This window comes from Exophiala viscosa (assembly GCF_022695815.1).
Source record: "Exophiala viscosa unplaced genomic scaffold EDD37scaffold_3, whole genome shotgun sequence".
NCBI classification, from domain to species: Eukaryota; Fungi; Ascomycota; class Eurotiomycetes; order Chaetothyriales; family Herpotrichiellaceae; genus Exophiala; species Exophiala viscosa.
In genome coordinates, this window is record NW_026944355.1 from 1 (window position 1) to 26022 (window position 26022).

The 26022-nt window shown below is 52.1% G+C and overlaps 9 protein-coding genes across 9 annotated transcripts; 3 read left to right on the forward strand and 6 right to left on the reverse strand.

The window, feature by feature from the left end:
- Nucleotides 1–1440: 1440 nt before the first annotated feature.
- EDD37DRAFT_663895 (Alpha/Beta hydrolase protein) lies at nucleotides 1441–2666 on the reverse strand. Its single transcript, XM_062819201.1, has one exon. The coding sequence runs from the start codon at nucleotides 2367–2369 to the stop codon at nucleotides 1536–1538; it is 834 nt and encodes a 277-aa protein (XP_062671392.1). The 5' UTR covers nucleotides 2370–2666; the 3' UTR covers nucleotides 1441–1535.
- Nucleotides 2667–2807: 141 nt separating this feature from the next.
- Nucleotides 2808–5576, reverse strand: EDD37DRAFT_663896 (major facilitator superfamily domain-containing protein; the record flags this gene model as incomplete). The annotated part of the gene is made up of 12 exons (XM_062819202.1): nucleotides 2808–3288; nucleotides 3345–3733; nucleotides 3790–3849; nucleotides 3909–3957; nucleotides 4017–4060; nucleotides 4116–4444; nucleotides 4536–4563; nucleotides 4629–4847; nucleotides 4906–4988; nucleotides 5049–5152; nucleotides 5236–5299; nucleotides 5361–5576. 12 exons carry the CDS (start codon nucleotides 5574–5576, stop codon nucleotides 3173–3175), a joined length of 1701 nt encoding a protein of 566 aa, XP_062671393.1. The 3' UTR covers nucleotides 2808–3172.
- Nucleotides 5577–6435: 859 nt separating this feature from the next.
- On the forward strand, nucleotides 6436–8426 carry EDD37DRAFT_678605 (flavin-binding monooxygenase; the record flags this gene model as incomplete). The annotated part of the gene is made up of 5 exons (XM_062819654.1): nucleotides 6436–6677; nucleotides 6740–6914; nucleotides 6978–7139; nucleotides 7196–7383; nucleotides 7438–8426. The coding sequence occupies exons 1-5, from the start codon at nucleotides 6443–6445 to the stop codon at nucleotides 8424–8426; spliced, it is 1749 nt and encodes a 582-aa protein (XP_062671394.1). The 5' UTR covers nucleotides 6436–6442.
- A 105-nt stretch (nucleotides 8427–8531) lies between these two features.
- On the reverse strand, nucleotides 8532–9558 carry EDD37DRAFT_306526 (uncharacterized protein). The gene has a single exon (XM_062811267.1). It carries the CDS (start codon nucleotides 9288–9290, stop codon nucleotides 8637–8639), a length of 654 nt encoding a protein of 217 aa, XP_062671395.1. The 5' UTR covers nucleotides 9291–9558; the 3' UTR covers nucleotides 8532–8636.
- Nucleotides 9559–9723: 165 nt separating this feature from the next.
- On the forward strand, nucleotides 9724–11341 carry EDD37DRAFT_306597 (uncharacterized protein). Its single transcript, XM_062811268.1, has 2 exons — nucleotides 9724–10169; nucleotides 10224–11341. Exons 1-2 carry the CDS (start codon nucleotides 9841–9843, stop codon nucleotides 11323–11325), a joined length of 1431 nt encoding a protein of 476 aa, XP_062671396.1. The 5' UTR covers nucleotides 9724–9840; the 3' UTR covers nucleotides 11326–11341.
- A 1208-nt stretch (nucleotides 11342–12549) lies between these two features.
- EDD37DRAFT_607107 (fungal-specific transcription factor domain-containing protein) lies at nucleotides 12550–14813 on the reverse strand (the record flags this gene model as incomplete). Its single annotated transcript, XM_062814950.1, has 3 exons — nucleotides 12550–12935; nucleotides 12983–14693; nucleotides 14757–14813. 3 exons carry the CDS (start codon nucleotides 14811–14813, stop codon nucleotides 12550–12552), a joined length of 2154 nt encoding a protein of 717 aa, XP_062671397.1.
- Nucleotides 14814–16491: 1678 nt separating this feature from the next.
- On the forward strand, nucleotides 16492–18198 carry EDD37DRAFT_306648 (uncharacterized protein). The gene has a single exon (XM_062811269.1). The coding sequence runs from the start codon at nucleotides 16718–16720 to the stop codon at nucleotides 18080–18082; it is 1365 nt and encodes a 454-aa protein (XP_062671398.1). The 5' UTR covers nucleotides 16492–16717; the 3' UTR covers nucleotides 18083–18198.
- Nucleotides 18199–19301: 1103 nt separating this feature from the next.
- Nucleotides 19302–23887, reverse strand: EDD37DRAFT_575452 (ATP-binding cassette, subfamily B, member 1; the record flags this gene model as incomplete). Its single annotated transcript, XM_062814389.1, has 10 exons — nucleotides 23492–23887; nucleotides 23355–23432; nucleotides 23191–23306; nucleotides 23093–23147; nucleotides 22441–23042; nucleotides 21739–22390; nucleotides 21130–21691; nucleotides 20908–21080; nucleotides 20327–20860; nucleotides 19302–20300 (listed from the first exon to the last, which is right to left on the reverse strand). Coding segments are annotated over exons 1-10 (3891 nt in total), but the record flags the coding sequence as incomplete, so codon positions are not given.
- Nucleotides 23888–25930, reverse strand: EDD37DRAFT_624909 (major facilitator superfamily domain-containing protein). Its single transcript, XM_062816197.1, has 4 exons — nucleotides 25672–25930; nucleotides 25338–25611; nucleotides 24126–25280; nucleotides 23888–24064 (listed from the first exon to the last, which is right to left on the reverse strand). Exons 1-3 carry the CDS (start codon nucleotides 25814–25816, stop codon nucleotides 24182–24184), a joined length of 1518 nt encoding a protein of 505 aa, XP_062671400.1. The 5' UTR covers nucleotides 25817–25930; the 3' UTR covers nucleotides 23888–24064; nucleotides 24126–24181.
- Between the last annotated feature and the right edge of the window lie 92 nt (nucleotides 25931–26022).

Below are 26022 nucleotides of genomic sequence, written 5' to 3' on the forward strand. Positions count from 1 at the left end.
CGAGCTGGTGTCGAGCTGGTGTCGAGCTGGTGTCGAGCTGGTGTCGAGCTGGTGTCGAGCTGGTGTCGAGCTGGTGTCGAGCTGGTGTCGAGCTGAGCCCGAGCCCAGCGCAAGGCACAACCGAGCTTGGGGCTTAGGTTGCCTGGGACCTAGCTCGGTCTGGCTCGAGCTAAGACCGAGCCGAGTGTAGTACAGATCGAGCCAGAATCTTGATATTACTATACTAGTACTCGGATTTCTACTGTAGCACTAGTACTAGTATATAATGCTTGTTGCCAGTGCGTTTATATTGGTTTCTCTGGAGCGATGCGAATAGAGATTATAGTAAATAATCTAAAGAGAGGGAATGCAGGAGGCGGGAGGTGGGCCAGTAACAGAGGGGGAAGGTACGACTAAGAGCAGAGGGAAGGAAGGTGCGACTGGGAGACACGAAAAATCTGTAGGTGAGAGAAAAATGACACGACTTTGAGAGCAGGAAAATACTAGTACGGTTATGAGACGACCAGATCGAAGATACAGCATAAAAATCTCCGCTAGAGGCTTAGCTGCGCTCAAACCCCCCTGGAAACCATGTTACGCGTGAAATTTAGGCGTGAATGGAAGTGGGGATTACTATGTAGTAGAAAAAGTGGTACCCCCGTTTAAAACCACCATTGAAATGTCTATATAAACAAATGCACAGAAAATTGCTACTTACTATGCAGACCTCGCTACAGTATACTATGTACCCTAGAGGGCTGGCTCGGTGCCTGCCTAGTCTCAGCCCGGTACCAGGTCTAAAATACAAGCTACTATGTAGGTCCCTAGCGAGCTAAGCCCCAGACCCGACTTCAGCCTGGCACCAGCTCGATACCAGCCCGGGCTGAGCGCGAGCTAGCCCAGGTTCAGACCAGTACTGGCCCGGGCTGGCGCAGAGCTGACGCGGAGCTGACGCGGAGCTGGCCCAGTGCTAGCTCGGATTGGCTCCGAGCTAGAGCCCGCTTAAACGAGGCGAGGTAGTACATAGTACCTAGGTAGTTTGTGCTGTATCGCTGACCCCCTATGAGAGGCGCCCGTCAGCGAGCTGCAAAGTAAAATGAAAAGCAAAAACCAAACGAAGCGATAGAGAAGTTGAATTTTTGGAAAAGCAACACAAAAGCAGTAGACAAGCTGCTACAACAGATAGAGCAATACAGTATTTCGGGTCGAAAATGATCATCAGCTGAAACGAGCCGGGTGGTCGACGACACGACAACACCGCAATTACGCATTGGACTAATGTACTAGTATGAACCGTCGAAGACCAAGGCTAATCTGGGGTGGCCGCCTTGAAAACGCAATGGCGAACAGAAGGATGTCAATCATGGGTAACACAGGGTTTCTGTGTTGAAATTCCGCGAACGAGGCTGTACTCGAGAAACAGGGTTGTCGACAAGTTGGAGCCTAGGACTACAGTACCGCCATGGTCCCGTAGCAGAGATTTACGTGGTCTTTGAATTGCATGTCATGTCCTCTACTTATGATTTCCTCGACACGAATCAACTCTCAAACAGCTACTAGTCTAAAAACGCCAACGTGGCAAGGACAGCCCGCGAGACCTCCTTCCCATCCGCCCAGATGTCATTGTGCTTCCCGAACAGCTCGAGGACTCGCACGTATCCTTCGCCAGCCGGCGCCAGCTTCTCCGTCATCGCATCGACCTGGTTCCATGGGACGAGGCCATCATCGTGTGAGTGGGCAAGCAGCACGCGACACACGCCCGCAGCCTTGTATGCCTGCGCCTCGTAAGCGACTGGGCTGGCGGCGACTTCGTCTCCCCTAGGCATGGCGTTGAATGTGAGCGCCTCATACTCTGGGTGAGATTTGTGCAGCAGTGGGAAGTCGTAAATGCCACTCAGGCCCAAGACAGCTTTGGGCGGCACGATGCCGTGGTCAGTGTCGACCGCCGCAAGCAGTGCCAGCGTTGCGCCGACGCTGTGGCCTGCGAGCACGTAATTGGACCCAAATGAGTATGTTGATTGCAGGTGACGGATGCCCGCGCACACATCGTCAAAATGTTCCGGCCATACCGCACCGCGCAGCTCAAACGACGGCGTTTCCGAGCGATCCTGAGGCTTTTTTGTTGACGGCGAGAGACGGTAGTTGATCGAGGCATACCCGCGAACGGAAGTCTTCTCGGCGGCAGTGAGCAGCGACACCGCGGGATGAAACGATGTCGAGTCGACCAATGCGTCACGAAAGAAGCCGCCGTGGATGTAGACGATCCAGTACTCCTCAGTCGGGTGTGATGGACGGTCATCAACGTAAACATCGTACGTTTGCAGAAAATTGTCGGAACCGTAAGGGATCTTTGTGATCAACTGACCAGGAGTTGTCGTGGCGGAAGCCATCGTGCCGTTCGTTTACTGGCGGATTGGTTCCCCCTGGTCCAATATCGAATCAGCCGGTCACTGGATGTAATGTGGTGGCCGCCTGGAAAACGTGCCAGGCAAGATTTTGGGAAGATCGTGCAGTCTGTTTTTGACGGAATTTGGACTTTTCGCTGGACTTCTGGACACGCTCGAGGGATTAATTACTTTCGCCGTTGATAGGAAGGTTCCTACTTCCGTAAAAGTACTGTGATATGTACACTATTTGTCGTGAAGCGATTCTGAGGTCTGCGGAGGATCAAAGAATGATCCGAAATTATGTGCCAAACTTATCTGTCGTAGGTCTGCTATCGCTGCTGATTTGACCTTGCGCGGCTCCGGGCATCGGTGATCGGGCCGCACAAGCTTTAATCACCTTCAATTTACATCCCATTCACTCTCACTCACTTACTTATGTACGCCAAATGTCCGAAGGCGTTTCACTTAGCGTTTAAACACTCTAGTGGTACTCGCGGCGGTCGTAGGATTGAACATGGTGAAGTGTTACTACTGTCATCTGGCCGACCAACGTGTTTAATGTCTCTACTCCAGCCTGTCGCCTTGTTGGCTGACTGATACTACGTCTACTGAGATCTTCAGCCAAGAAGGCAGATGAAAAGATGCAACGGCACTCTCGATTTTGATCAACCTACGACAGACGTTCTCCATATTGCCATTCAGGGCGAGCTCGACCTGGCAACGAACAACCACCCGCTTCACCACAAGATACAGTACTGAACCCAACACCGCACGTCTAACCTGAAAAAGGCCTGCACACACAATGTCTATATCAGATTCAATCTTCCGAGCAGATTCCGTTGCTGGATCCGGATTCTGATCTGCTTTCCCTTGAAATAAAGGAGGAAGGTCGAGGACAGCACAACGATGTTGATTGCGGCAGCTAGCGGACGATAATCAGCAAAGACTCGTTTCCCTGCTTCGTGGAACGGAACTCACCGATAAAGTAAACCGTCATCATACCATTGAGAGTGATCCAGTCATTGATGAACCACGACCATGTCCACGCAAGGACAGACTTGGTCGCTGAGATGGTAGTCATGACCTCTCCAGAAAGCTGCTTGTGGCTGTCTAAACAATAGGTCATCGCCAAATTGGCGGCCATTTGCGCGCCGATGCTGAGAACTCCAAAGCCGAAGATGGGTCCGATCCAGTGCGTCTTGTGGGCATAGCACGGCCCTGCGATGGCCACACCGATGAATGTGAAGAAGGCCGCCATGAATGCGACAGGGAGACGCATCTCCGGTTCACGGATTCCACCATTGCGCCGAGTGTAGAACGTGGCGAGCTTGTCGGCCAGTGGCCCACAAAGATATGTCGCGACTAGACTGCACACTCAAGTCAGTCATCCATCGAAGATTCTGGCATGGTCAGAATGCCTTACCTTCCAGTAGCTGGGGCAAGGAATATGAGACCTTGCGCCCCTGAATTGAAGAGATATGGACTGCCACGAGGTCAGCTTGGTTCATTATGCCCGTGGCCTCTGGGAAACAAGGTGCTTACGGTGGCGCGAATAGTTGAGCAATGGTCAAGGCCAGAATGACGTTCCAAGCTATCAGGTGCTCATTAGCAAGAAACTCGTGAAGGGATCGAGCGTGCAGCTTGTCTTACCGAGAGCCATGCCGTATACCAGACTCGCCCACAATACCGTCGGACTTTCGAAAGAGTGTAAGCCCATGCCATGCATGTCAAACGATGGCCTTCACTTACTATGTCAGAAGGACAAATGGTCTGAGAAACAGCTTTCCCAGCGACAAAGTGCTCTTGACCACTGGGAAAGGATGCATTTCGCGAATGTACGGTCGCTTGGGGGTTTGCTTGTGCATCAACCCAACTTCCACTGCGCCATCAGTGTGCGGCTCGACCTGTGCGCCTTTCTTCTCGACAGAGACATTGTCAGAAGGGGCGTTGTCTTTTTCTGGGCTCTCTGAGACGACAGTCCCGTCTCCTTCGTGGAGGAGACGCAAAGAAATCTCGGGGCGCGAGCCCCAGTACGCCGTCTCTGGCATGGTGAAGAAGATCGTCAACGAGTTGGCAAACTACCAATTGTCAGAAAGTTGTGTCATTCAAACTTGGAAACGAATGTCTCGTGCTTCACTGGCACAGTCTTTCGCAGAGAAGAGTACTTACTATGGCGATGCCAATGATATAGAAAGCCCTGTGGCGAGGAGACGTCAGCTCGCGCTTCGGTAGAATTGTCACACATATGCCCGGTGCACATACCATGACATTCCGATTCCCTGGATGATATACGCCGACAATACGGGACCGATCTCATTGCCTCCCAGAATGGACAAGCCCCATATAGAGATCTTCTCACCGCGGTCATGGAGGAAGAAGATGTCGGTGATCGTACTCGCACTGATGGATTCAATGGGTCCAATGAACCAGCCAACGAAAGCTCGCGCTGCGAAAAACGAGCCAAATGTGGTTTTCGCGGCACTACAGTAAGCAATCAGTCTGTGGTCTAGCGACACTCGGAGGCTGATGTATCACATACACTCCACACCATATGCACATAGCTCCAGTTATCAGGGTCGATGCCAGGTAGACGGGTCTTCGCCCATACTTAACGAACAAAGGCTGGCTCAATGTCAGGACCGGAGCACTTCAACGGCAAAATCTCCACATGCGTTCACGTACCACCCAGAAGATTGTCGAGACCCCGGAGCACAACAACGAAATACCGGCGGCCCAGGACAAATGGCCGATGGGGATTCCGAAGTAAGCGGATTGTTGTTCCATGCCTGTACATGAAGTCGCTCAGGTCAGCATATGGGACTTTCTCGCCATCCATTACCCCTTGGGTGGGAGCCAAGAAGACACGCACCTCCAGACATTATAGGGCCGATATTGGAGCCCAGAAAGGTGTATAGGAGCGCATTGGCGAATACCTGGTCATCCGCATAGTCAGAAAGCTGTACTTCACTGCAACCTGCTGGGCAAAAGACTCACCATCCATTTCTTCCATCTAGGCCACCTGAGGGGATCATTTGGATCCGTCAAAGAGGGCTGCGGTACGAGCAAGACTTGACCGTGGCCAGATTTTGCATGCTGAAGGTGATTGTGGCCGTCCAAATCGAGGAGAATCTCCGTGCCGGGCACATGTAGGTCGACTTCTTGTGGTTCTTGGATGCCTGATCCTGTTGTAACTTCCTGTGCCCCTCCCATTGTTGACTACCGACTATATTTTGGGAAGAAAAAGACTGACAGATATGTTTAAAGGGGAGAGGAAACGAGAATATCTCACTCAGAATCAAGGTAGTGAGTACTTACTTAAACGCGACAAGATCTTAACTTGAGTTGGCCTCATAAATACGGAAGTGTTTATTCATGGACACATCGACAAGGCCCGATGAGGACAACGTTTAGAACCAATGCTAGTGCCATTACTCCGTACCGAGTGACCACATCGCTCAATGGATGCACAAGTGTGAGGTACCACATCTGGCCCTGATAAGCCCCAAGTCTACTCCGGACAAAGTATAAATGAGGAAGGTACTAGTGGTGGATACCACGCCAAGATCAAAAGATAGCGACGGTCTTCTACCTCATATCTGATCATGTTCTGATGCAGATCAGTCAATGAGGCTCAGATAATTGATACGGTCAGCGGTCCGAACACCTTGCGACCACTAACCGCTCCGATATTCCAGATAGCTGGGCCCAGGCTCAAGAGTCGAGATAAGGATATAGCGACGCTATCGCCAAGCGTGTACTGAAGTCGGTCGAGTTCGCGATAGCGAACTAAAGCTCTCGGCAGATAAGTAATATCACGGTACGCGTGAAGCGAAGGAATATCAAACCATTCGATCCGGCAATTCGGCGAAAGTGCCGTCAGCCACATTTACTTTTGGGCATCGACCCTATTGATTGCAGGAGTGCGGACACAGCCCCGGACAGATCTCACTTGCTCTGGAGAAAGCCGCGGTACACGTCTGACAAGTCTGGCAGCCAGACATCGCCTCGCCCTTGCTCGTTGGTGACAAATCACAATCCGCGGTCATCCTTGTCCAGTACGAGCAGCAATTACCAACATGGGCAGCATGGCTACAACAACGCCAGCTCCATTCACTCTCAAAGACGACCCCGTGGAGAACTTTCGACCCTTAAAGGTCAGAGTCATCGGAGCCGGGTTCTCTGGCATATATCTTGGCGTCAGAATTCCTCAGAGGCTCCGGAACATAGACTTGCAAATCTACGAGAAGAACGATGGCATTGGCGGGACCTGGTGGGAGAATCGATATCCGGGCTGTGCTTGTGACATCCCAGGTCAGAAGACTCGGCTTCCTTGAAACATGTTACAGTATGCTGATGAACTTGTTCCCTTCCAGCCCATACATATCAGTACACATTCGAGCCCAACCAGCGGTGGTCAGGCTTCTATGCGTCGTCAGAGGAGATCTGTGAATACCTCCAAAACGTGGCGGATAAGTATGGCGTGCGTCGATTCGTCAAATTGAACCACAAGGTGGTGGCATGCACTTGGGATGATTCTATAAAGAAGTGGTACGTCGTCACAGAAACATTCTTTGCTTACTAGGACGTCTGGACTGACCGTGCAATGATCAGGCGATTGTCGGTGCAAGAGACTGCCACTGGAGAGACCTTCATGGAAGAGGCAGACCTTGTAATATCTTGTCGTGGCAGTCTGAATGAATTTACCTGGCCTGATATCCCAGGACTTCAATCATTCGAAGGCGAAAAGATGCACTCTGCCGCCTGGAACGAGAGGTGAGCTGGCTGATGCGTGTTTCTCCTCCTCTTTTGGCTGATGCAGGCGATCAAAGCTACCACTTCCGTCACAAGAAAATCGGCGTAATTGGGGGTGGATCGAGCTCCATTCAGATAGTGCCCGTCTTGCAAAAGGAGGAGGGAGCACATCTGAGCTGTTTTGTACGGAGCAAAGTCTGGATATCGGACCGCTTCGGAGACCATGTCATGCGATCGTTGGGTCTAGACCCGACGAGATTGGGATGTGAGTCAAGTGTTTGTCCTCCGATGCTAGAGACATACTGACTCTGCTGCGCAGTCACAGAGGAGGAAAGGGAAGAATTTGCAACCAATGCCGAGAAATACCTGAAGTTTCGAAAAGCGATCGAGGAGGATGGAAATTCAGTCCACGCTTCGACCCAACGAGGTTCCGAAATGGCAAAGATGTTTGTGGAGATGTTCGCTGGCGCGGCCAAAACCCGACTCCTCAAAAAGCCAGAGTTGCTCGAGTACTTCAACCCAACTTTTGGTGTGGGTTGTCGACGACTCACGCCAGGCCCTGGCTATCTCGAGGCTCTCGTTTCAGACAACGTCGACTTTATCCCGGACAAAATTGAAACCATCACACCAAAGGGAATCCAGCTCGAGAACGGCAGACACGTCGACCTCGATGTCCTGTGCTGCGCCACCGGCTTCAACACGTCCTCCGTGCCACCGTTTCCCGTGACTGGGAAGCACGGAGCAACGCTGAAAGAGAAGTTCTCGCCTTATCCCAAGACATATCTCTCCCTGGCGGTGGATGATTTCCCCAATTTCTTCATCATGCTCGGGCCCAACTCGGGCATTGGAGCGGGCACCCTGACCATATTGCTCGAGGCCGAAGGGGACTACATCATCAAATGCATTCGGAAACTTCAGAAGGAAGACTACGTGACAATGGCGCCTAAACGTGCCCGAGTGGAGGACTTTTCCGAGTACGTGGGTGAGTACTTCAAGAAGACCATCTACGCGGACGACTGCAAAAGCTGGTACAAATCGGACGGAGGTCGTGGAGATCGCATCACGGCGCTGTGGCCCGGCAGCATCCTGCAGGCTATGGAAGTTCTCCGTGCTCCGAGGTGGGAGGATTTTGATTTCGAGTCACATGAGGACAACAAGTTGCGATGGCTCGGGAACGGCTGGAGTGTCACCCTGCTACCAGGTCAAGGAGATCCTTCTTGGTATCTCAATGCCGAAGAGCTAGATTTCCCACCAGCAGACACCCCTGAGAATGATCCGAAGTATCGTAACAGACCCTTCTCGCACTAGGTGGTCGACTTTGAGCATGTTTTGAGAGCAGCAGGCATGGGCATACATTTCCTCGATCTCCCTTGACTGGTTGTGAGTGGCGTTGAATGAAATACCTCCTATACTAGTGTATGTAGATTGATTTCTTGGACAGGACACCAATCCCAACTGCCAATTGCGGCCAATCGAAGCAATAGTGGAATGCCCAAGCGCAAATGGGGGCCAGATCGACTACTTAGACTTGCCCGTCTCGTAATATTCAGGATAATTCGTCTTGTACCCCAGAATCCACGTTCCCCAGCCCGCCATGACAATAAGGAACATCCGACTGACGACGACCCCCAGCCCTTCCCACGGCAGCGGTAGCGCCAACGGAGTATCTGCACTGTGCAGGAATACCAAAAGTTGGAAGAGACTCGGCTCGGTCTTGGATGTCTTGCAATCATCCAAGTATCCGAAGAAATTGCGAAAAAACCTTTGTTCATTTTCGTACGACTCGGGCGTCAAATGGATGTCAATCACCAAGTCGTCCGTTTTGGAAGCATTCTCGAATCGATGATATCTGCCGGCTGGGACGGTCGCCGTTTTCTGGCCGTCCTCGGTCAGTGTCGCGAAAGGGTTTGGGTCGGTGCCGAGAAAGATGGTGGCGATGCCCTTTTGTAGTTGGAAGTACTCTTTTTGATAGATGTGATAGTGAAATGGTGGTTGAATAATGGATACGCCAGCGAAATTCTCGCTGTCGGTTGCTGGGATGGTATGGGTCATGACATATTGTGAGTCCGGGGCATGGAAATTGACGGAGGATTTGCCTTGTTCGTAGATGATGGGGTTGTTGGTCGCATTGTTTGTCCGGGGTGGAAGTGGTGCTCGCAGAAAAGAGAACATGTTAACGACAGCGATTGCGACACTGGTGAGAAGGCTATGCAATTGATCGTCGAAGCTGGGCAGTAACGTGTTACTCGAGACGATACACCAGCTCGATGCTCTGGGGCGTGGAGATGTTCCCTGACTGTTCGTACAGGAACCTCGTAAAGCCTTGCTCGCTTATCTGCAAAAATTCGGATGGATACCTACTGTAGGTGGGAAAGTCTAGCATTGATTGCTGATACAGCACACACTAGTCAGCATCAAGACGCGGGCCGACGCCTTTGATGATAGCGGCAGAGGGAATCTCTCACAGGTGTGCTGCACGGGCTGATAAGGATAGATCCATTGCAGTTGCCCAATGCCCGGAGGAAGCCGCTGCTAAATTTGGACCCTTGAGAGAGGCACCAATAAGAACGATTGGGAGGGGAGTCATCATTTCTCCAAGTCGTCCGAACTTCACAGGTTGAACGTCCACGTGTAACCTCAGCAGCACATCGGGAACGGCCTCAACATCTGCTGCGGGGACGCCCATGATGTACGATTTCCCTAAGAACCTTTCACAGCGAAGATGATCATGGCAGACTCGAAGCCCAGCTCTCCGGCTCCCATAGCCATCATTGGAGGCGGCCTAGCTGGCTTGACCCTTTCCATTGGTCTTTCTCACAACAACATACCACATCAAATATACGAATCTGCTGGCGCATTCGCTGAGATAGGAGCCGGAATCGCACTTGGGCCGAACAGTGTCAAGGCTCTCCAACTGCTCGATCCGGCCATCAACGACGGTTTCAAGAAATGTGTCACCTACAACGATGGCGTGGAAACGGACGAATTTGGCAGTAGTCTTGGACCGAAAAGTGCGGAGTGGTTGGATATGCGGATTGGAATGAGAGATGGGTAAGCCGGGCTCCCCTACAGTCCCCCTCCCAGCCATTGACAGCGAATCTCTAGATTCAACGACCTGATTACAACAGTCACACATAAAGGCTCCTCAATACCTGGGAGGGCATGTTTCCATCGTGCTAGATTTCTTGACGAGCTTCTCAAACTCATACCACCACCTACCGCGCAGTTCGGCAAGGCTTTGAGATCAATCAAGCCAGCCGAGGACCAGGAAGAGAACCTTGTTCTCCATTTCGCCGACAGCACGACCGCCACGGCGTCGGCGGTCATTGCTTGTGACGGCATCAAGTCGGTGGTTCGAAGGTCTCTGCTGGAAGAGTATCCTGGTCACCCAGCCTTGCGTCCACAGTCTACCGGCGAGTTCGCGTACCGGGCCATGTTCACCAAAGAGCGCTTTGTGTCCTTGACGAAAGGTCGCCTCAGTCCTGGAAAAGGCACCCTATTCTGTGGTGATCACGGATACATTGTCATGTACCCGGTGGAAAAGGGCGCGTTTATGAACATGGTGGCCATCAAGCACGAGCCGCGTCCATCCGAATCCAACGTCAACCACAGTCAGTATTTCACGCCCTCCGTGAAGGAGGAGGCCAATTGGGTCCAACCCGTCACCACGGAGACGGTGATTGCAGATTTTGCAAACTGGGGAGAACCCATCCAGGCACTATTATCCGAGATCCAGCGTCCTGAGCGGTGGGCATTGTTCGACCATCTACCAGCCCCGACCTACGTCAAAGGGAAGGTGGTGATCATGGGTGATGCTGCACACGCCTCCACGCCACATCAAGGTCAGGGTGCAGGTATGGCATTCGAGGATTCATTTGTACTGAGCGGTGTGCTTGGGAAGGTACTTGGACCTAGTCGAGAGGGGGCTGAGGCCTCCGCCTCTACCGTCAACGCCAAAATCGAAGCATGCTTCCGCGCCTATGATGCCGTACGCCGGCCTCGTACGCAGAAACTGTGCAAGACGAGCAGGGAAATGGGCGAAATGATTGAATATGTCGCGCCAGAATTTGGGGACGACCTGGCCAAAATCAAGGACAATCTGGACCAAAGGATGGATTGGATATGGGACGTGGACTTGCCGGCCGAGGTTCAGCGGGCTATCGACATTGCAAATGGGATCCTCCAGGACACCACAAAGTGCCGTTGATGACGGTGCCATGGACTTCGTGCTGCACCTCATCATCGGCCAATATGGAAACCCTTCAAGACTTTCACTACACCTTGATTCGGTGTCGCCATCTTATCAGTGATATCGACGCTACCCGAATTGATGAAGAGGATGAAAGACCTGAGCGTCCGAATCGGCGTCGAGGATACCAGTGAAGACCTTCTCGAAATCCGGCAAATCGTGCGTCGGCGCGGGCGGTCACTGGCATGCCGGGTTAGCTTTGCATACACCAGTGTGCGATGCTGGGTGCGCCATTGTGGGTGCTTGCATTGCCATCTCCGTTTGTTGGACACCACGTGTTGGTTTGCAGCGGTTGACCAAGGTCCGTGGGAATGTTGCCATATGAGAGCGAAAGTCATGAGCTTTACAAAAATGTGCTCTGGCGCTTGCGAGTGTGAGTGCAAGTTGTGGAAGTTGCCATGAGCACTCATGCCCACGAATCGCGATAAGGACCTTGGAGAATCTGGGCAGGTACTTTTCGTACCTCCCCAGGTGCAGGTGATTATGCCTGGGAATCTTCGGCACTCAGATATTTGTATGGAAAATGTTGAAATGACGGACAAAAGACAATTTTGGATGATCCATTTCACCACTGTGCCTGTCATGTCTGACAGCTTTGTATTTCCCAATCTCGAATCACAACAATAATTTTTGAGAAGCACCTGATGATGGCTGAAGTCTCCATTCATGCCACATGTTCTGGAGCCAGTCGTGTCTTAGGCTCGGAGTATCAAAGTCCTTGGCCCCGTTGTTTGAATGGTAGATATGCACGGTTGGAACTATAGGTCCAGCTTAATGAACTCTACACATGCAATTAGCCTAAGGATGTATCGAGAACATCTGACCAAGCTGGCACTTACATGGTGATTCGTCCACCATGGCCCCAGGTCGATATGACAATATCACGTCTCGTCGTTGCCTGTCACAGACGAACGTGTCCGTTGGCATGAGATCGATCAAGCCTCTGTAGAACGACAGCCAGCGTGCTTTCGAATCTGCTGCCAGGCACAACAATTCAATCGTGGCCCAGCTTGCGGCGGGTCTCCAAGGTCGACGACCAATGGCGTCGAAATTTCTTGCAGGCTTGAACAGATGCAAAGCCGGGAGACAACCGGCACGATGTCAATCGTCGACAATGTGATCAGGTGGTCAGGAGATTATCCCGTTTCGTGGCATGTTGCTCGTTGTTGCTGCAACAACGTTTCATGAGTCGGGAAGAATGAAATCCATCCCCTTATAGCCGCCAAAGAACTCGGAGAACCCGAGGTCGAGGTCATTGCCAGTCTCGTAAAGTGGAAAATTCTGAATATCAAACATGGAAGGCTCGAAGTTGGTGATACTCGTTTGATCGGCTAGACCGGTCGAAGGATATGTCGGTTGCAATTGATGTTGCTGCTGCTGAATGTCCGCCTGACCAGTCTGCAATGGTGTATCATTCGTTGTCGAGCCGGTCCGGCCATGCTCAGACTGCAAGAACGCGGGGCTCTGAACACCAAGACGGGGTATGCGGAAGAAGACTGCATATCTTTTGACCAACTGCTTTCCCTCAGCAGTCATCGGTCCGCCTCTCTCGAGCATCTTCGCGATTTCTGGAAAATATTAGCTTCGCCCAGTCAGATCATGAGAGAGCGCCTACCCCAGACTACCGAGCCCAATTTCCATCGTTCAGCAAAGTGTTCTAGGACAAGCTTGGCCATGTCGTGAGTAGACAAAATGAGCGATTGTGATTTGTAGAGATTGCTGTCGACTGCGGAAGGCGGAAGCATCATACAGGTCAAAAAAGGGTGCGCTACTGAAATGTATCGAGTATCCCAGAGGCTGATAATGCGTGACAAGTCAATGGCGCGTTGCCGCATCGGTGACAGTGCAGTGGAACCGAGTCCTAACGCACTGAGGTCATCGGTGTCTGAGGTGACAATCCCACTCACCATGAAAGAGGTGGCCATCAACATGAGATGGATGCCTATGATCCAGTTGCAGCGGGCGTAGGTTGCGGGAGTAAAAGTCAGCGTGTCGATGTCGAGCCGGAGGGATGGAGGTAGAGCCAGCTTGAAGCAGCATACTTCGTTCTCCATGGTCAACTTTTCTTCAGGGGAGATGTCATGTTTCTGCTGGAGCCTGTCGTGAAATGAGGCCATCAGACAGTTTGCGAGCAGGAACCAAGCTCTTTCGTCTTGGTTGGCACTGCCATGCAGAGACCGCCATGACTGGCCTGGTTGTAAATTGAGTTGGGCAGAGGGTACATCGAGCTCGGCAAACCAAGCTTCGTCGGAGATGGGAAGATTTACTGACATTCGCTTACGGTCAATCGAGTATGGATGTCGTGAAACAGTCGAAGCGAAGGTGTCGAGTTCCCAAATCAGCCACCAAGCTCGTCTCAGCTCCTCCTTTTCAACATGATCAACCGGAGTCGCCGGTGTCCAATCGTCATCATCGATCTCAAAAAGACCGAGTTCGTATCCTAGGCGAACGCAGACACCGATGAGAATCCAGCCCTGATGGGTTGGGCCCGAAGAGTAGAAGTAAAAGGCAAGGAGGATGCAACCCTGGAGGTACATAAGAGCCGGGTTTTTGAGGGCGCGGGCTTGAGTGTAGACGTCTCTTGCTCTTTCGGCGAAAGTCTGTCCTCGCTTGTTGGGAGGTATGTTGTGAAAGGCTGGGTGGTTGGAAAACCTGGCTGACAAGGCAAACATGCTGTAGAACAAGAGTGACTCTTCGACCGACAACCCTTTCATCACATCTCCATCGGCAAGAAGCTTACGTTCGTAGCGTGCTTGAAATCGAGGTCGGTGCAGGATCGCAAGCCATGGTTGTACCTTGTCGAAGAAGAGGTTGACGAGATCGATAGCCAGCGAGCAGGAAATGCCGGCATCAGCGGTTGAGGTTGTCGCAGTAACACCATCCGCCTTGGCTTTATCCGGATTGAGAGGTGCTGAAGGGAGGGCGATACTGTCATCAGGTTCGATGTCTTCGTCGTCGAGGTTGTCTTCGTCGGAGACAGAATATTGATGATCGGCTTGTTCCGGCGGCTCGTGATTTGGGGGTTGTTGATCCTCGGACGATTTGATCTCGGCGATGATATCTTTCAGCGAGTCCCGTAGCATCCCCTGGGATAGCTCACGTTTGCCATTTGGCGCCTCGCCATCACTGGGAGTCTGGGAAACTGCTTCGAGAATTTGGACCAGTCTGGACAGGTTGTCGCCAATCTTTCGAGTATTCGTTTTAAGCTGAGGTTTTCGGATGGTTGGCTTTTTACGCTTGGCGGGAAAACTGCAAGCGTTGCCAGTACGTAGACAAAGACCACAGACGGGCCGTCGCATATCACATTTTGTCTTTTTCCGGTTGCACTACATGTGAGGAGAAGAAGTAAGACGAGATACGGCGCATTAGGAACAACAATAACAACCTACCTCCTGACATGCCCTGCGCGGTTCTAGACGCGAACTGGAAGCTTCAGAGTCGGCCATCGCAAAGACACTGACAGACCTTTGGCGCTCCAGGGCACCGTCGATGGGTCATTTGCGGGTGCCGACGTGCTGACATGAGTTGAGATGTGAGATGAGATGTGGCTTTGGAACGAGTCTTTGTGAAACAGGTTGAGGCTGACAAAGATGGTTTTCGGAATTGGAAGATGCGGCTTGGCACAGATTTTGCGGAGAACGAGCGGTGGAGGATGCTGACTAACACAGCCTAACTTATGGGACTTTGAATACTGCCACTGTCTCATACAACAGACCATTGTACCTGGGGAAGACCTGAGTTGGCTACACTGCCGAACGAATAGCTTCAGGTGCAGTGCCTGGTTATGGTGGTGAAACAGGCCGTATACACGCGCACTGTGCCAGTCCATGTCATTGCATCGACAGTGATATTGGCGGCTCCTGCTTACAGTGCAGTGGTGCAGTAGGCACAAGCCAGCCCGTGTGGGGCTGCAAGGCTTCCCCCAGGCCTCACCCCAACTCACGAGGCTCTGGCATGGCTAGGTTTCTGCAGACTCAAGACTCAAGGGTACCCAACTCAGGAAATCTCTTTGATGTTCTCAAAGAGATCACTCCAGGTGCAAGGAGGTGTTAAGATTTCTCAAGGGCGACAGACTAAAACCGAAAGGAGGTGAGTCCAAGCTGTCGCTAATGCATTTCATTGGCACCATGGGCATTCTCCAAGACATTTAGATTCCGAATGATTGTCGTGGACAGAGGCTATGGAATTGGCATTCAACCCCGAGGCTTGATTCCCCAGATCAAACAAAACTCTCGGAACATACCTGCAAGACTTCGCAACGCATCTTGCATTTTCAAACCCGGGAATATTGAGCGCCCAACGGCCCTGCACATACTCGGGCGATGCACCGCCCCGACTATCCAATGAACCTCGAGTAAGATGCACGTCGCTCTGTAGGGCACGTATATCCTAGACGATGCGAGTTCCCGAGGCAGTCGACTGCCGAGCTCTTTCTTTATTTCGGCAGCCACGCTCCAAGAATGCACCCTCAGGCCCTCAGCCAGCCCCGCGTGCCGTTACGCGAAAATGAAGGACCCTGGAACGTATCCCTTGAGCTTCACAACCGGAACGGGCAAGTGTGATCCCTGCATGACATGCAGCCCAGTCCAGCCCAGAACCCATTTTTATCCTCCCTCGTGAGTTGGGCTTCAGCACGTCCACAAAAGAATGCATGCAACGGTGATTGAACTTCCGACGATGCCACGCAATTAATTCGTCCCAGCTAATCCAGCCAACAACGTGCGGCCTGTGAGTCGAGATCCAATCTCCAATTGAGAGACAATGCGAAGTGCATATAACCGAGGGCGACATCAGCTCTCCCCTGAATAGTTGTTCTACGTCCGCAGACCCAAAACCAGCTGACATACGGAGTAACATCTTGAGTGAGACTATGCGAATGTTCCAGCCTGATGCTACTCAATGCAGGCACAATGCCTCCCTCACTGGCAGCCTCAGCCTCGACTTACGTCGCCATCGTTACTTATCACTTCAGCAGCTGAAGAAAGGTGCCAGCGGATTACTCCGTATCCGTACTGTGGCGCTGCCTGAACGGTTGAGAGCCTATGGGTCTCTCCCCAATACCCTGGCTATCTAGCCTTTACTGTGCGACACATTGGCACATGGCACCCATACGATGGGAAACCCGTCCAAGCAAGGCCGTTTTAAACCTTCTAGATAAAGCAAGCCTCAGTCTAGGTAATCTAGATAAATATCCTTCCCGTAGCGCCCTTTTGAAGTCTATCCCCAAGCAACACGGGCCCCCCACCACTGCAAAGGTATCTTTCCGACGAAACGAGATAAAGTCTGCCCCAGATCCAGAATCCATCTTGGACCAAGTTATCCATTGTCATACCACCCCAGAAACCCCAACATGATTTTCGCGCGGTTACGGATCACACAAGCGCCCTCAGCGGCGCCCTCGATGGCGGCCGCGGACGAGGCTCTGCCCCCCTATCCCCACTCCCAATGTTCTCGCGTTACTGGCCGCCTCAGCGTTCTTGAGGACTCACTCCGCCAGCAAGCATTCGACACCGTACAACTATGTTTCCGCGGCATCATCGCATCGTCCGTCGGCGGCAGGTCCGCAGTCGAAGACATCATCACCCTGACCGACATCAAAACGGCGTCCGATTTCCAAGCACCAGCTCAAACATCAGCCAACGACTCGCAAAACGCCCACCATGCTCCCTTCTACTTCGAACTACCCACCACCATATCCTCCAGTGGCAGCACCAAACTACGCGCTCTGCCACTGACCTCCAGAATCTCAGGAACAACCCGACGTCCCTCGACCGGTGGTCTGAACGACACTCGCAGCATCCGCGGCGAATGCGACATCTCATACTGGATCGAAGCCCAATTCCAACAGGCCGGCAAACTAGTCGGCTTTCTCAGCGAGCCCGTCAAGATCGTTCCGTCGCTCTACACGCCACGGCTGCGCGCAAGCCTAGCAAACACCAAATCCCAACCTCTAACGCTACCTGCAAAACCGGACTTACTCTCACGATGCAAGATCGCCAAAACGCCCGCGCTCTCAGTAACGCTGTACGAGCCGGACATGGCGATTTCGACTGACCCGACGACAAACAAGCGATCCATTGCCCTCCCGCTAGCGATCTCCATAGACCACACAGCATCAATCGACGCAAGGCAGTCAGTCAAATGCACCGCTGACATCAAATGGGAAGTGCACACTCGCTTCTCCCCAACGGCAAACAACGGCCGCAGATCAAGCATCAGCGAGACTGTGTACAAATCGACAACAGCATCCGTCTGCGAATCCAGCATTCTCTTCCGCCCGCTCCCACAGTACGAAAACACCCAACGTAAAAGCTACATCGCAACATCACAGCTCGACCTGGCCGTTCCGGACGCCGTCTCACAACCAACGCTCCAGTGGAGGCACTTGTCACGAACGTACACCCTCGACATGACGCTCACTTTCCACGGGTTGCAAGGCGCGCCGAAGTATACTCTGCACAGCAGTATCCCACTCAATATTGCCGCTGCTGGGGGACGAAATGCGGGTCCTGGACAGGACATGGACATGGATGTTCTCAAGGACGATATCGTGATTAGTATTGCCGAGGCTGGGGCCGAGAGTGACACGGACGAAGAGTTGGATCCACACCCACCGCCATTCCCGGGCACGAACACGATGCAAACGACAACGCAGATTCAGCCTCAGACAGTTGTGGTAAGGCAACCGACGCCTCCACCGCCGTATTTCCGATGATGCCTGAGGAAACGTCAACACAATGCACAACGAGTGGTTGTTTGAGAACGCGATGATGCGACTTCCACATGTTTGACAGCGACACGTACATCCAGCTCAGGCCGGATGCCATCATACACGAGCTGCCATGCACGATGTGATAGTCAGGCGCCCTGGCACGAGAAAGTCAATATCAGGCCCCCATATTTGACCGTCCAGATACATTTCACAGCTATCATCTGACGGGATAGCCTTACAAGACTGTACGAGTTGTGTGTCCAGTGTGGCCCAGCCGGTCTTGCAAAGTGGTTGAGTGGTTGAGATGGTTGGCCGTATCCCAGCGGCTGCGGATATCAGCGCCCATCGGGTATCGGGTCCCCCTGCCACGGCCGTGCCACAAGCTAGGGACGCTTATCTTTCCGGGAATGCGTTGATAAAACCATTGCTTCGGGGTAGCCTGCCAACCTACTGTACGGTATCTTGCGACATCTTGACCTCGCCCGACAGTGGGGTCCCTGCTTGCCTTATCAAACTTCCATCTGAAGCGAGGCTTCTTAGCCATCAACCTACCCCAGGGTGGTTGCTGGCCGAGTGAACCACCGACACCCCATCAAAGTCAAAATGCCTGACTCATGAAGGTCTTTGTCAGTGGGAGGCGAGCCTCTGTGGCGCCGAACACAAAACATGGCTAGAAGGCTCCTTACAAAGGTCTGCGCTTAGCAAAAAAGCCAAGCATAAGATGGAATTCTGGTTCCTTCGCGGACACTGTGGAAAACGATAGCCGGGGACATGCCGGGAAGAATTGAGTCTAGGCGCCTGTGGAGCATCGACCGAGTGAATTCGTGGGGCATGCAATACTTCTCCAGGCCTAAATCGATCGGTTCTGGGTCACTAAGCTTAGGGATTACCTTAACAACAAACTAATTTTGGGTTCTTCCTTTTTTCAATGTTCCAGAGCGAGGAGTCGGTGCATATTTGGGTTCCTTGTTTCTGTGGCATAGCCACCTGATCAAGCACATTGCATTCTTTGGAGTTCGAGCGAGCAGAAAGCTAGACCAAGGACGATAGACCGAAAGCTGTACCGTTGCATCGCAATGATGATGGACTGCGATTAAGGCGAGTATAGTATATACACAAGGAAGTGGAGCTGTCGTAGAGTACAGTATCTTCTCAACCACTTACCGATCAAGTGCCTGTTCTTGACACTACCACCACATGTTAGCAAAGCAGACATACGGAATTGAATGCTTACCATCTGCCAATATGCGCCCCTCCGCCTTAACAAGTCGTGGTGCGTACCCTGCTCCACCACCCTGGACCCGTGACCGACTTCACTCTCTCCAAAGACGAAAATGACATCGGCCTTCTGGATCGTTGCCAGACGATGCGCAACTGCAATGACAGTCATGCTCCGCTGACCAACAAGCCTCTCAATGGCGCCCTGCACCAGCTTCTCTGACTGCGAATCCAAGCTGGACGTAGCCTCGTCGAGCAGTAAGAGCATTGGTTCACGGAGGAGCGCTCGGGCAAGGCACAGGCGCTGCTTTTGCCCGCCGCTCAGCGCGGTCTGCGTGTTGATACCCAGCGCCGTGGCGTAGCCATCGGGCAGTGAGACGACGAAGTCGTGGATTTCAGCGTCTTTGCAGGCTTGCACGATTCGCTCGTCACTCACTGACTTGCCGAGCCCGAGAAGGAGGTTCTCCCGGATGGTACCGTCGAATAGCTTGGGTTCTTGTGCGACAAGGGATAGTGCGCGACGGTACGAAGCCGTCTCAATGTTCCTGACGTTCTGACCGTTCAAGCTGATGCAGCCGGATATCGGGTCGTAGAACCTTTCGAGTAGCGAGATGACGGTGGTCTTGCCGCAGCCAGACGGGCCTACGAATGCGACGAATTGACCGGCTTGGATCGAGAGATTCAGGTCGCGATAGATAGGTGTATCCCGTGTAGGGTACTGGAATGTGACATGGTGAAACTCAACGCTTGCACCAGTTTTGACATCGGTGTGTTGTAGCGTTTGTCCCTTCACGATCGCCTTTTCTCTCTCGGAGATCTCGCCTCGTATCGAGAGCATGCGATTCGCTGCAGCTGTAGCTTGAGCTATATCTGGAGCGAAACTGAGAAATTGTCCAGCTCCTTGCGCCCCTTGTACGATGGCAACGTATATGACGAAGAACTGAAGAGGGTTGTATTCATGCGAGGCGAGAAGTTGACCCCCGTACCTGCATTCTATCAGCATCTCGCTAAGACTCAAGAGAGGAAGACTGGCCAGTAAGTCAATGCCATTCCGCAGAGCTCTATGCTATCGGAAAGAGCAAAGACGAGTGCAGCATATATCGCCTTCCGAGTTGACTTGCGAATTTGATCCCGCAGAAGCTCCGAGTATTTGTTAACGATTGAAGCTTCCATCGTCAAGGACGTCACAGTTCGAAAGGCACCAATAGCTTCCGTGGCGAACTGCGAACTCTCAACAAATACTTTGGCGTTCCATGCTTCGAATTGCAAATCAAATCGGATGCGGACAAAAGCTGCGATCCAAATCACTGGCATCGCAGAGAAGAAAGTGACCAGCGTCAATTTCCAACCGAACGAGAACGCTATTGCGATGCATCCAGTCATATTGAAAATGGCAATCAAGGGGACCACGCCATTGAGACCGAGTAGTTCTTGAATTACCTTGGGATCCGTGGACAGTCGAGACATCAGCGACCCGGAAGCATTCCCTTCGCGGTCGAAGAACGGGACCGGGTTTCGTAGGATGTTCGTGAAGTATTCACGTCGGTATGCAGTCGCGACGTACTGTGCACGAGTGAGATACTGTACTTGTTATGCCTTGCCCAACTTACCACAGAGACATGATTGGAATTGAAGCCCAGACTGAAGTAAAAAGCACCAACGCACAGAGCTAGGACGAAGAACATGAGTGACCAGAAGTCCCCTTGTTCCTTCAGTCGTGCTCCGGTGAATTGAAAAACTTGGATGAGCTGTGCGAAAAGCCAACTTTGCAATGAGAAAGCAGCTGATTCTGAACGTCAGTGGATAGCTCAGCATGATAGGTGATTCCTCACATCCAGCGCCCATTGCCGAAGCCAAGATTAAGAGATAGATCTTCCAATGTCTCCGTTGTTCGTACATGAACCGTCCAAAGGAGCCAAAGAAGCCTTTTTGCTTGTAAGCAGTTGTCGAAGCTTCTGCGTCAGGTTCAGTTATGCTCCTTGCGTACTCCTGGTCTGGGTTATTGGTGGTATACTTTTCGGGCTTCAGGGCCTCGTAGGTGCTTTCAGACTCCAGCTGTTGAGCGTGGACCAAACCTGCATACAGGCCGTCAGGAATGGCCAAGAGATACTCGTGGGTACCCTCTTCGATATTGCGCCCATCACGCATAACGATGATGTTGTCGGCCTTTCGAATGGTGGACAGCCTATGGGCAATCACAATCGTCGTTCGATCTCTTGAAACACGGTCAAGAGCTTGTTGCACAATACGTTCTCCTCGGACGTCGATGGAGCTTGTTGCTTCATCCAAGATCAAGATTGCAGGTTCTCGGACGATGCTGCGAGCAATGGCAAGCCGTTGTCGTTGACCGCCACTTAATTTGATTCCACTTTCTCCGACCTTGGTATCGTATCTCTAATCCTTGTAAGTGATTACATGACCTGGTTGCCGGCGAAACGTACCTTGGGAAGTTGCTGAATGAATTCGTCCGCAAAGGCCTCTTTACAAGCCCTCTCAACTCGTACTTTCTTAGCAGCCTCATTCTCCTGCTCCCATTTTGTCCCTAAGAGGCCAAACGCGACGTTATTGAAAATAGTGTCGTTGAATAGGAACGGTTCTTGCTGCACGAGGCCAATCTGCGATCTCCACCACTTCACATTTGCGTAGGAAATGTCATGGGCACCTATTACGATGGCACCTCGATCATCAGCCACGATCTCCTGCTTCGACTCACTATCCTGGGTCTGGGACGCATGGAAGGCGGTTTCGCTTTCGTCTTTTAGGTCGTACCATCGCTCCAGAAGTGCAACTATTGTACTCTTCCCCGAGCCTGAAGGGCCGACCAACGCTGTGGTTTTGCCCTTGGGAAACCTGGCTGTGAAGCCCTTGAGAACTTGAACATTAGGTCGTGTGGGGTAGGAGAACCAAATGTCCTGTAAGAGAATGTCGTCGTGAGGCGAGATGTCCTTGTCAGTGAGCCCGTCGGGCGATGTCGTGATGGCATCGATCATGGAGAAGAACTCAGTTGAAACACTGATAGCCTTTGTGATGGCCATGATTGGTGCTGCTATCGTGCCCAAAACCGAAACGACGATCAAGACCGAGAAGAACACACTGGAAGCTCGTTAGTCAAGCAGGCGACCACTGTACTCATCAAGACTCACATAATGACTGTGCTGATGCTCGCAATATGCCCTTCACGAAAGAGCTTGAGTCCGAACCAGAAAGCCAGGGCAAAGGTCGAATACATGGAAAAGAAGATGGGAGCTAACTGCATCGCCAACTGTAATGACAGAGCAAGGCCATGCGTTTTAGCCTCGTCAACACGGGCGAAGTATTTGTCCGTCAACGCCTGTTGTGCGCCCAAGGATAAGACCGCGCGAATAGAAGCAAAGACTTCTCCCGCTATCGAGGCAGCCTTCTCATTCGCCTTTTCTACCCTTTGCAGCTTTTTGATCAAGATAGGTGTAGTTATGCAATAGACGAGCAGCACAAAGAGTATTGCCGAGCTCGTCACCAGGGTCATGGCCCAGGAGTACCGAAATGCAATCGCATATGCGGAAACGGTAAGAGCCATCGACATGAACAGGCCATGCAGCTTATCCGAGACGCTGATTTGTATAGTATTTGCCGATGTTGTGATTGTATTGGTAATGGTTCCTGCAGACATCTCGTCGAGTTTTCTGATCGGTTGAGCAAAGAGCGCCTTGATATATGCGAGGCGGAGATTTGCTGATATCCGAAGCCCTGTCGTCCTCCAGCAGAACTGTGGTGGTAAGCTTGTGCTCGGCGGGTGACAGGATTGTTGGGTGTCACCATAGAGACGTAGGTAAGAACGAACTTGCCTATGAACAAGTAGACGATGTACAAGCTGTCAAAGATCAGCAAAACTCGGGCAGACTTGCCTGACATACGCATTCTTTCTCACGGATGATTTGAATTCGGCTTCGGTCACATCGCTTCCTGGGATGAAGTAGTTGTTGAAATTGCCGACCAGGTGCCCAAAGACGATATTCATGAGTGGGAGTGCCTGCAAGGAGCGTAAGCACGTTGCTCATGCTCAATAGCTCCGACATACTGTGCCTGCGCCAACAGCGCAACAAAGTCCGGTGAGAAGGGCAACGCCATCTGTTGTCGTGCGGTGGGAGAGGATCCTCTGTGGGTGTGTAAGCAAGTTGAGTCTGCACAGTGGTCTGGTTGAAGATCATGACGCACCCAGTAATTACTGATATGGGCCTTCGCTGGTGGTTCATCGTCCTTGATTGCAATAGCAGTCTGTTGGCCGACATCATCTGGAGTCGTTTTCGGTTCACCTGTGGGCATAGAAGTGCTCATCTTGTGAGACTCGTGCTTGGAAGGACAGCACCTTTGCTAGAGTGCTGAAACCAAGAGAAAGTCAACCTGTTGCGGCCATCGTGCAGCAATGCTCGTCGGATCTCAACGGTGGCAACCATGCCATTGCCGTGGATGAGCATCTTAAGTAGCAAGCGAGGAGACAAGGATGCCTAGATTGGCGGGACGTTTGACGGGCAATGAGCGCGTCAAAGGGTTGCATTATGGAGACTTGGTCGAGGATACGAATGAAGAGAATACGAGTACGAATCAGGCGGGAGGTGAAGAAAGTTGTAGCAGGTGGTTTGGCGGCCCTTTAGCAAATAGTGGCTGGAAAGATGCGAACCTGGAGCTTGGCTGCTGCCTAATAATGACATCGGCCGTGCCCATTTCCCCCAGAAGACCACTAAATAAGCATCCTTAGCCGTTCTTCTGGACCCTAACCCCTGAACGCGACTTCAATCGTGAATAAGTGCTATTTCAACATGCCCTACACTGTGCTCATACTGTAACTTACCTTGACAGACCAGCCGACAAGCAGCCTTCCCAAGCCTTGCCAAATCCTCCACGAGATCATTTCGTACCATCGAGAGTGTCCTCCGAATCAGCCAAACTCTCCAACTCCACCTCTTCCTCATCATCTTGCTGAGCCACTGGACGACCATTACCATTGGGCAGATGATCCTTACTCTCATGCTGATAGAGCTTCATATTGACAAACATGGCATACAACCCGAAATCATAAGCCAATCGACATATCCCTGCCAGCACAAAGGCAATCCAGAACTGCTTCTCGGCAGCCAGGAACCCGGTAAGCGTCGGCCCCGTCATGGCAGCCAGAGTCCTGATCATCGCAGTGATACCCATAACAGCAGTCCTTTCGTCAGACTTGACGACCGCTGCAATGAACGCCGACCTGGGCGCCTGGTCCATCTGATTCAGCCCAGCCCGTACAAGCAATAGTCCAGCCGTGAGCCAAAAGACCGGTGGGAATGGGAAGAACAACACGGCCGCCGATGACGGAACGTGCGTGAAGACCATGGTGTTGATGAGCCCGATCTTGCGCGCCAGCGGACCGGCAAACACCGCCCCTATTGCGCCGAGGAAGTAACTCATCGAGGTGACATCGCCCAATGCCGATTTGGAAGGATGAAACTTGATGTCCATATAGTAGTTGGTAAGTGTGTACGGCACCATGCCATCGGCCAACGAGTCAACCGCCAGGAGAAACCACAACTTGTACATGATAGCTCTGGTGGGTGCGGAGATCTGAGCGAAGCGGTGCGCGAACCACGACCACACTCTCGCTGCCCAGTTACGGCTCTTGCGGGCTGCAGCCTCGAGGTCGTGATCGACGCTAGGCTGCTCAGCTGTCGCATCGTTCTCGGTTTCATCTTGTGCAAGCTCCACGTACGTCTCCTCGGTCGACTCCAGTTCGCAGTCCTTCGTCAGCGGCAGTACCAGCACCGCATTGACCAACCCCATAGCCGTGTAGACCCAAAATAGTGCATGGTACGCATCAATCGCTGTCCAGCCGTCTCGCGCCTGCAAATGCCGAAGAATCCGACCAGACGCTTCGCTGCCAATACTTGATCCTAAGGTCGAGGTCGTGACGTACCACGCCAGAACATCGGGCCGTGACGATGGCGTTGTAAGTTGTGACAGCATTGACCTAAGCCCAACATCAGTCATCACCTCACCCTGTACTCGATGGGATGGTCGGACTCACTCTTCGATACTCCGAAACGGCCCAAAGTCGCCTCCAGTGACACTGATCACACCCAGTATCGCTGCAAGCAGCAAGACCCAAAAATTCTCAAACAGGGCGAATATCACACCGCTAAAGACCATGAGGAATGATCCCCCCAGCAACATTTTGCGTCGGCCCACGCGGTCCGCAAGCAACGTGAGAAAGGTACCCAGGAACACATCTCCCAGTAGCGTCAATGTCATAAACAATCCAATTCTATGGTCCGAAAATCCGAGTGCTGAGAAGAATATGGCTGAAAAGCACCACAACGTCAGTCATGGCCGGTACTGTGATATGCGGGGTCACCACTCACCGAGTATGAGGGAATTTGTCCCATAGGCGAACATGCGACATGTCCTCGCCAGGATGATGAGATAGGCATTCCGGCCAGTGTTATGGATTGAAACGATGCCAAATTCATGATAAAACCATTTGAAGGGTCGTAGAACGACGGACATGCTCTGTGAGAACCAAAGTTTGGTAAAACATGAAGAAGGGAAAGAAGAGTACACCGCAATATGTCAAGCATTTTGTCTAAGCCATTTTCCATCTCCAATGATGCGATCGGCCCCAGTAACAGTTAGCGTAGAGGTTCTTTGTGGGTGTTCTCGGTCAATCACCGTACATCAAATTTGCGATATCGGCTTGAACTCCGGGCAGCCTC

Excerpts from the sequence above, each read along its gene's own strand:
- EDD37DRAFT_663895 (XM_062819201.1), bottom strand. The coding sequence starts at position 2,369 with ATGGCTTCCGCCACGACAACTCCTGGTCAGTTGATCACAAAGATCCCT.
- EDD37DRAFT_306526 (XM_062811267.1), bottom strand. The coding sequence starts at position 9,290 with ATGTTCTCTTTTCTGCGAGCACCACTTCCACCCCGGACAAACAATGCG.
- EDD37DRAFT_306597 (XM_062811268.1), top strand. The coding sequence starts at position 9,841 with ATGATCATGGCAGACTCGAAGCCCAGCTCTCCGGCTCCCATAGCCATC. Across the intron at positions 10,170-10,223 it reads CGGATTGGAATGAGAGATGG|ATTCAACGACCTGATTACAA; the intron begins GTAAGCCGGGCT and ends GCGAATCTCTAG.
- EDD37DRAFT_306648 (XM_062811269.1), top strand. The coding sequence starts at position 16,718 with ATGATTTTCGCGCGGTTACGGATCACACAAGCGCCCTCAGCGGCGCCC.
- EDD37DRAFT_624909 (XM_062816197.1), bottom strand. The coding sequence starts at position 25,816 with ATGTCCGTCGTTCTACGACCCTTCAAATGGTTTTATCATGAATTTGGC. Across the intron at positions 25,612-25,671 it reads GACAAATTCCCTCATACTCG|CCATATTCTTCTCAGCACTC; the intron begins GTGAGTGGTGAC and ends GGTGCTTTTCAG. Across the intron at positions 25,281-25,337 it reads CCGTTTCGGAGTATCGAAGA|GTCAATGCTGTCACAACTTA; the intron begins GTGAGTCCGACC and ends TGTTGGGCTTAG.